Genomic DNA, 8,991 nt, shown 5'->3' with positions numbered 1-8,991 from the left:
ATCTCCTGACCTCGTGATCTGCCCGTCTCGGCCTCCCAAAGTGCTGGGATTACAGGCTTGAGCCACCGCGCCCGGCCTATTATTTTTTACTATTTAAAAAAAATTTAAAAATCACAGGACATGTAAATGATCCAAATACCCCGAACAAAAAACAGCTATTTTCAAACTAGGTAAAAAAGCAGTATGCAAGGTATATGCTATCTATAAGAAATACATTTTAAATATAAAGACAAATACAGAGTAAAAGTAAAAGGATAAAACAAGAAATATTATGCTAACACTAGACAAAAGAAAGTACAGATGGCTGTATGAGTACCAAAGCAGACTTCAAAGTAGAGGATATTACCAGAGGTAAAGAAAGTCATTTGGTAATATTAAAGGAGTCCATTAATCAGGAGAACATAATTCTAAATGTTTATACATCTAATAATAGAGTTTCAAAATACATGAAGAAAAAGCTGATAGAACTGTAAGGAGAAACATACATCTACAATTATAGTCAGAGATTTCAAAACTCCTTTGTCAATAATTGATAGAATGGGTAGGCAGAAAATTAGTAAGGATGTGGTAGAGTTGTACAGTGTCAACTGTTACACTGTACTATCTAATTAAGCTAATTAACAGTGACCTGTCATTTACAGAACACTATACCCAATAATAAGACCATAACACATTCCTCTCAAGTGTACATGGAATATTTACCAAATAAGACCATATCCTTGGCCATACGCAAGTCTCAATAAATTCAGAAGGACTCAAACCAAACAAAGCATATTCTCTCACCATAAAGAATTAGAATAAACATCTCAAATTAAATTATTGAAACAATTTAATCACAAGGTAATAGAGAAAAATATGGAAGGAAACATATAAAGTTATATTAATATTAATAATTTCATAGAGATAAAAATGATGAAAGGTTGGAGACAGAGCCTTAAGGATGTTAAATACATTTTTGCACTGTTTCACTAGTTATAACAAACATGTATTCCTTTTGAAATTTAAAAATAGCACAGGTATTTTTGTTTTTTTTTTGAGATGGAATCTTTTGTTGTTGTTGTTGTTGTTTCAGTTTTTTTTGAGACAGAGTCTTGCTCTGTTGCCCAGGCTTGGAGTGCAGTGGCGCAATCTCAGCGCACTGCAGCCTCTGCCTCCTAGGTTCAAGCAATTCTCCTGCTTCAGCTTTCCGAGTAGCTGGGACAGGCATGTGCCACCACACCTGGCTAATTTTTGTATTTTCACTGGAAACAGGGTTTCACCATGTTGGCTAGGCTGGTCTTGAACTCCTGACCACATGTGATCCACCCACCTCAGCCTCCCTAAGTGCTGCGATTACAGGTGTGAGCCACTACACCCGACCCACAAATACTTAAAATAAATTTCACCTTTCCATTTCAGGTGACCTGAGCCAACTTCTCTATCAAATAATCATATTAACCCTGAATAAAACAATTAAATGCTGTTATTTATTTAATAATTCCTCTATTGCTGGACATTTAGGTTGTTTTCCATTTTCTACCTTATATAATGAAGGCTATAACGAACAGATAGGTCCTCCTTAAATGGCAGTCCTCAGCTTTCCTAAAAATCCATCTCCTCACTGCTTGCATGTGGAAAACAAGCTCCAATTTACATTTTTTAACTCACTAATCTATGCCTTCCATAATCTAATTCCTTGAGAGCAGAGGTCTGCTTTTGTGTGCTCGCTTGGCAGCATACATACTAAAATTGGAACGGTACAGTGAAGATTAGCATGGCCCTTGTGCAGGGATACATGCAATTTTGCGAAGTGCTCCCATTTTTTTTTTTTTTTTTGAGACAGAGTTTCACTCTTGTTGCCCAGGCTGGAATGCAATGGCGCGATCTTGCCTCACAGCAACCTCCACCTTCTGGGTTCAAGTGATTCTCCTGCCTTAGCCTCTCGAACAGCTGGGATTACAGACATGCGCCTCTATACCCGGCTACTTTTGTATTTCTAGCAGCAACAAGATTTCTTCATTTGGTCACAACACTGGTCTTGAACTCCCGACCTCAGGTGATCCACCGCCTCAGCCTCCCAAAGTGCTGGGATTATAGGTGTGAGCCACTGCACCCGACCAGTATTCTTTTCAAAAATAAAAAATAAAATAAAATGGCTTTTGCCACATAGGCACTTTGCCTGTTGCAGCAATTTAAGCTGACAAAACATTTGATCTTTTATCTTTGTCTCAAACTCCTAGAGGGCTTACTTTAATCTATATGCAACATATTAAGAAATATGTGATCTGCGAGCAGGTTTTTTTTTTTTTTTTTTTGAGACAGTCTTGCTCTGTTGCCCAGACTGGAGTGCAATGGTACAATCTCGGCTCACAGCAACCTCCACCTCCCAGGTTCAAGTGATTCTCGTGCCTCAGCCTCCTGAGTAGCTGGGATTATAGGTGTGCACCAGCACATCTGGCTAACTTTTGTATTTTTAATAGACATGGGGTTCACTATGTTGGGCAGGCTGGTCTCAAACTCCTGACCTCAGGTGATCCGCCTGCCTCACCCTCCCAAAGTGCTGGGATTACAGGCATGAGCCACCGTGCCTGGCCTTCGTAAGCAGTCTTTAAGTAGTAATCATTAATTATCAAACACAGAATCTAAGAACACTTGTAGGTTAATGACTTTTATTTTTAAGAGATCGGGTCTCACTCTACCACCCAAGCTGGTGTGCAGTGGGATGAGCATAGCTCACTGCAGCCCTCAAACTCGTAGGCTCAAGCGATCCTCCTGCTTGAGCTTCCCCACTAGCTGGGACTACAGGTGCATGTCACCATGTTCAGCTAATTTTCTTATTTTATTTTTTGTAGAGATCGGGTTGTGCTTCGTTGCCCAGGCTGGTCTCAAACTCCTATGCTCAAGCAATTCTCTTACTTCATCCTTCCAAAGTGTTGGGATTACAGGCATGAGTCACTGTGTCCAGCCTGATAACATTTTTTAATGAGATCTGTTTTTCTAAATTATAAAAGTGAAACACGAGGCCAAGTGTGGTGGCTCATGCCTGTAATCCCAGCACTTTGGGAGGCCGAGACAGGAAGACTGCTTGAGCCCAGGAATTTGAGACCAGCCTGGGCAACATGGCAAGACCGCAAATCTACAAAAATAAATAAATAAATAAGCTGGGCATCTGGAGGCTAAGGTGAGAAAACCGCTTGAGCCTGGCAGGTCGAGGCTGCAGTGAGCCATGATTGTGCCACTGCACTCCACATGGACAACAGAGTGACAGACTCTGTCGCAAAAATAAATTAAAAAAAGTAAAACATGCTCAGTGTGAAACTTTGTACAATACCAAAAAACATAAAGCAGCATATACGTATTTTTCCTTTTACTGTGGCAAAAATCTGTGTGTGTGTGTGTATATGTATATATACATATAAAAGTTGTGGTTTTTTTTTTTTTTTTTTGAGATGGAATTTCGCTCTTATTGCCCAGACTGGAGTGTAATACTGCGGTCTTGGCTCACTGCAACCTCCGCCTCCCAGATTGAAGCAGTTCTCCTGCCTCAGCCTCCCAAGTAGCTGGGATTACAGGCACCTGCCACCACGCCCGGCTAATTTTTGTGTTTTTAGTAGAGACGGGGTTTCACCATGTTGGCTGGGCTGTTCACAAACTCCTGACCTCAGGTGATCTGCCTACCTAGGCCTCTCAAATTTGTGGGGGATTTTTTTTGAGACAGAGTCTTGCTCTGTTGCCCAGGCTGGAGTGCAGTGGTGTGATCTCAGCTCACTGCAAGCTCTATCTCCTGGGTTCAAGCAATTCTACTGCCTCAGCCTCCGGAGTAGCTGAGACTACAGGTGCGTGCCACCACGTCCCGCTAATTTTTTTATTAGAGATGTATTTTTAGTAGAGACGGGGTTTCACCGTGTTAGCCAGGATGGTCTTGATCTCCTGACCTCATGATATATTTTTATAGTCTTTTAAAATTTAGTAATATTTATTTTCCAATGTCATTGTTTACAAGTATCATAGCAGCAACTTACTTTCTCTCTTTCTTTTTTTGTTTATTCACCTAGAAATTGTCAAAAATTGCCACTGCTGACCAGGCAGCTCATGCCTACATGCCCAGCACTATGGGAGGCCAAGGTAGGAGGAGGACTGGTTGAGCTCAGGAGTTTGAGACCAGCCTGGGCACATGGCAAAACCCCACCTCTACAAAAACTACAAAAATTAGCTGGGCATTGTGGCACACGCCTATGGTCCCACCTACTAGGGAGACTGAGTTGGGGGAACTGCTTGAGCTCAGCAGGTCGAGGCTGCAGTGTGCTGTGATCACACCACTGCACTCCAGCTTGGGCAACAAAGTGAGACCCTGTCTCAAAAAAAAAAAGAAAGAAAGAAATTGCCATTGTAGACCATATTTCAAGTCATCATGGCGAGGTATTGGGAATAGTTCTCAGTTAGCAATGACTGTGCCTTGGATAGACCTCACTGGCTATGATACTGCCACTGCAGAGCTGCAACTTTCAATGTGTTACTTCAGACAGAAAATAAATACAGCTTGGAACTTAGCAAGAAGTGCTTATATCTTACCAAAAGTCCTAGAACTTTCTGCTGAATGGATGACTCAGTTGGGAAAGACTGTAAAAAGAAAGAGAAACTTATAATTACCTAAAGAACCAAATATAAAATAAATGCTAAAGTAAATAAATTAATAAATATCAAAACTATAAGCTAAATTCCCATCCTAACCTCTAGAACCCTCATGAAGAGCTCTAACCCTTGGTTTTCAATAAAGTGTCTACAGGTGGTTGGGGATTCATCTGTGAGGTTCCAAAGTGCGCTCAAAGTAAATTTCAACGTAGTGTCCACTGAATTTTGATTGGTTTTCTGCTTCACTATTTGAAGAAGTTGCTGGAAAAAAAAAAAAAAACAGAATTAAGTTTTCATTTTTGGACTATTTATAACCACAAGTCCATGAGGATTAGCTTCATGGCTTAAAGCATTTCCTGTAAAGGTACTTATAACAAACAGCCCCTTGGACTGAACTTTTCTTCAAAAAAAAAGTATAAGATTTTCTTTTCTTTTTTTGAGACGGAGTCTCGCTCTGTCACCCAGGCTGGAGTACAGTGGCCAGATCTCAGCTCATTGCAAGCTCTGCCTCCTGGGTTCACGCCATTCTCCTGCCTCAGCCTCCCGAGTAGCTGGGACTACAGGCGCTGCCACCTCGCCCGGCTAGTTTTTTGTATTTTTTTTAGTAGAGACGGGGTTTCACCATGTTAGCCAGGGTGGTCTCAAACTCCTGACCTCGTGATCCACCCGCCTCGGCCTCCCAAAGTGCTGGGATTACAGGCTTGAGCCACCGCGCCTGGCCAAGTATAAGATTTTCATAAATACTTCTACATTATTCTGGTCATACCTACAATGTAATCACCCATAAATAACACTTACAGGCAAAATGATTAAAACTTGGGTCAACTATGTTACTTATTCAGTCACAGCATATACTTATTTTAGATTCTAGAATTAAAAAGGCAAAGGAAGAGAAGGGCAAATGAAGCTAACACTTATGAAGGATTAGCAAATTATATTCTATATTGTAGTACTGTTATTCCCATTTTTTAGGAAACTTGAGTCTAAGAAATATTAACTAATTTGTTCATAGTCAATTTAGTCAGAGAAAGTAAGAATAGAAAGACCTATTCAACTCTAAGTTTTCCTTAAGAAACAAACGAAAGGAAAAACTACATACAATGACAAGAGAATTAAAGTCTATATCGACTATAAATAAGATAACAGCCCCTCCCTCCTCAGCCTTCCCTGACAGCAGATGCTGCAGTGCCTGTCTTGCTTTTTATTTTTCCCCCTTTCCCCTTCCCTTTTCATTTCCTTTTCCCCTTCCTCCCTTTCAAAAAACAAGATAATAGCTTTGAAATTCCAAGTGTAAATTAGTTCTATCACAGCTTTACCCTAAAAAATTTGTTTGAAAAGTAAGTGGTTTTAAAACTACATCCGTAATTCAATTTTTAGATTATACTTTTGGAGGTAAAAAAGGAAGCTCTGCTAAAACAGATATAAGAAAACATTAATGACCATAATACTAGAGGCTATACACAATTCAGGAAAAAAATCTGAAGAAACACAAACACGTAGGTACAGTTAGGTAAGTTAACAGCATAGTAGCTAAGAGTGTGGCACTACAAGAAATCTACCTGAGCTTAAATCTCTGCATCTGACTAACTGCACAACCTCATTTACCAGTTTAATTCTTTGTTTCCTCATCTATAGATTGCAGGTGGTAATTAAGAGCAGGGGAGAAAAATCTAGTTATAATAATCATCACTATTACTACTAATTCCTTTTTTGTTTGTTTGTTTTGGGACAGAGTCTTGCTCTTTTGCCCAGGCTGGAGCGAAGTGGCGCAATCTCAGCTCACTGCAACCTCCGCCCCCTGGGTTCAAGTGATTCTCCTGCCTCAGCCTCCCAAGTAGCTGGGATTATAGGCACATGCCACCACACTGGCTACTTTTTGTATTTTTAGTAGAGATGGGGTTTCACCATGTTGGCCACGCTGGTCTCGAACTCCTGATCTCTGGTAATCCACCCACCTCAGCCTCCCAAAGTGATAGGATTACAGGTATGAGCCATCGTGCCTGGTCTACTATTTCCTTCTTTAAGCTTGATTTCCTCCAAAAGCATGGGTACATTTCCTTTAAAATCTTTGAAGATACCAAAATTACTGAGAGACATATATAGCAATAAGAGGCCATTTTTTAAAACTGTCACCCCTGAAAATAGTAAAATAAACAACATGAGCATCTTTTTCTACTTATCTAATGTATATTATATTTAGTGTTAGGTACTTAGCATATACTACTTTAATTAACCATTTTTCTTTTTTTTTCTTTCTTTTTTGACATGGGATCCCACTCTATCACTCAGGCTGGAGTACAGTGACACAATTATAGTTCACTGCAGACTCGAACTCCCAAGCTCAAGCGATCCTCTTGCTTCAACCTCCTGAGTAGCTGAGACTACAGGTGCATGCCACCATGCCTGGCTAATTTTTCTTTTCTTTTTTTTTTTGGTTAGAGCCAGAATCTTGCTATGTTGACCATGCTGGTCTCAAATTCCTGGCTTTAGGTGATCCTCCCACCTTAGCCTCCCAAAGTGCTGGGATTACAAGCATGAGCTTTTCTTCTCATTTAACTTTCGTAATAAGTGTATTAAGTATTTTTTATCACCCCAAAGAAAACTGTGATTTGCCCAAAATACATGGCTAGTAAGAGACAGAATTGAGAATAAATCCAGATATGTCAACTCCAGAATTCCTACTCTTTCCATTATTCCCGAATAGCCTTCTCTTTCTTTATAACATTATTTTGCTCATTCTTTTTTTTTTTTTTTTTTTTGAGAGGGAGTCTCACTCTTGCCCAGGCTGGAGTGCAGTGGCCCAGTCTCAACTCACTGCAACCTCCACCTCCCGGGTTCAAGTGATTCTCCTGCCTTAGTCTCCTGAGTGGCTGGGATTATAGGTGTGTACCACCATGCCCGGCTAATTTTTGTATTTTTAAGCAGAGATGGGGTTTCACCATGTTGGTCAGGCTGGTCTCGAACTCCTAACCTTGTGATCCGTCCACCTCAGCCTCCCAAATTACAGGCGTGAGCCACCACACCCAGCTATTTTTTTCATTCTTTTTTTTTTTTTTGAGACGGAGTCTCACTGTGTTGCCCAGGCTGGAGTGCAGTGGCACTATCTCGGCTCACTGCAAGCTCCGCCTCCCGGGTTCACGCCATTCTCCTGCCTCGGCCTCCCGAGTAGCTGGGACTACAGATGCCCGCCGCCATGCCCCGGCTAATTTTTTGTATTTTTAGTAGAGACAGGGTTTCACAGCGTTAGCCAGGATGGTCTCGATCTCCTGACCTTGTGATCCACCTGCCTCGGCCTCCGAAAGTGCTGGGATTACAGGTGTGAGCCACTGTGCCCGGCCTATTTTTTTCATTCTTATCTCTATTATTATACTTTTTAGATTTTGTTACAACCGTATCTACATAGCTGTTTTTTTTTCTATTGTACTGTTTGTTATGGGTAGAATTTATAGATATAATTCAGTGTGAATTCCAATTACATAATTATAATTCAGTGTGAATTCCCTAACATCTTGTAAGGCAGGAAGTATCATTCATTTGATATCATGGGTACTCTATACTATTTATCAAATGAATGGTTTACTTTCTCATTATATACATAATTTACAAGTCATGGAAAAAGGGAGTCTCTTATTTGACTTTTCTATGTAGTATTACTATTCAAACACCTCATGCCAGGATTTTAACAGGCATGTTTAAATATACTTTTTGCCTCTAAGTCTTCCCTAAGACATTGTTTATATCTACTCCCTTTAAAGCTTTTTAAAGTCTTATTTCCTCAACTGATTATAAGCAAGCAAAATCGTATATCACATATTTAAATTATCTGCTTCCGCAAAGCATAAAGCACGACCTTATGCGTGTAATAGAGTCTCTACATTTTCTATATAAATAACAAAAATCACAGAGTTTTACAATTAGATAGGTGTTTTGTTTTCTTCTGGAGACAGGGTCTTGCTCTGTCACCCAGGCTGGAGTGCAGTGCGATCACGGCTCACTGCAGCCTTGACCTCTTGGGCTCAAGTGATCCTCCCACCTCAGCCTCTTGAGTAGCTGGAACCACAGGCATGTGCCACAATGTCCAACTTTTTTTTTTTTTTTGGTAGAGAAGGGGTCCCATTCTATTGCCCAGACTGTTCTTGAACTCCTGGCCTCAAGTGATGCCCTCCTGCCTTGGCCTACCAAACTGCTGGGATTACAGGTATGAGTCACCACATGCCTGGTCACAGAAAGTTTTTATTAAAATATAAAATGTCGGCTGGGCGCAATGGCTCACGTCTGTAATCCCAGCACTTTGGGAGACTGAGGCGGGTGGATCACGAAGTCAGGAGATCGAGACCATCCTGGCTAACACAGTGAAACCCCGTCTCTACTAAAAATACA

The 8,991-nt window shown here is 40.7% G+C and overlaps 1 protein-coding gene across 1 annotated transcript in view; it reads right to left on the bottom strand.

Annotated features, from left to right (window-relative positions):
• Positions 1–8,991, bottom strand: part of ZYG11B (zyg-11 family member B, cell cycle regulator) — a 97,696-nt gene that overhangs the window by 22,002 nt on the left and 66,703 nt on the right. Inside the window, exons 9-10 of the mRNA XM_011926374.1 lie at positions 4,711–4,872; positions 4,552–4,599 (exon numbers count right to left, since the gene is read on the bottom strand). Coding sequence (XP_011781764.1) covers positions 4,552–4,599; positions 4,711–4,872 — 210 coding nt within the window. The remainder of the gene's footprint in view (positions 1–4,551; positions 4,600–4,710; positions 4,873–8,991) is intronic.

This window comes from Colobus angolensis, unplaced genomic scaffold (genome assembly GCF_000951035.1).
Source record: "Colobus angolensis palliatus isolate OR3802 unplaced genomic scaffold, Cang.pa_1.0 Scaffold68, whole genome shotgun sequence".
Lineage (NCBI taxonomy): Eukaryota > Metazoa > Chordata > Mammalia > Primates > Cercopithecidae > Colobus > Colobus angolensis.
Note: the sequence above shows the minus strand (reverse complement) of the source record. Positions and strands in the feature narration are given on the sequence as shown.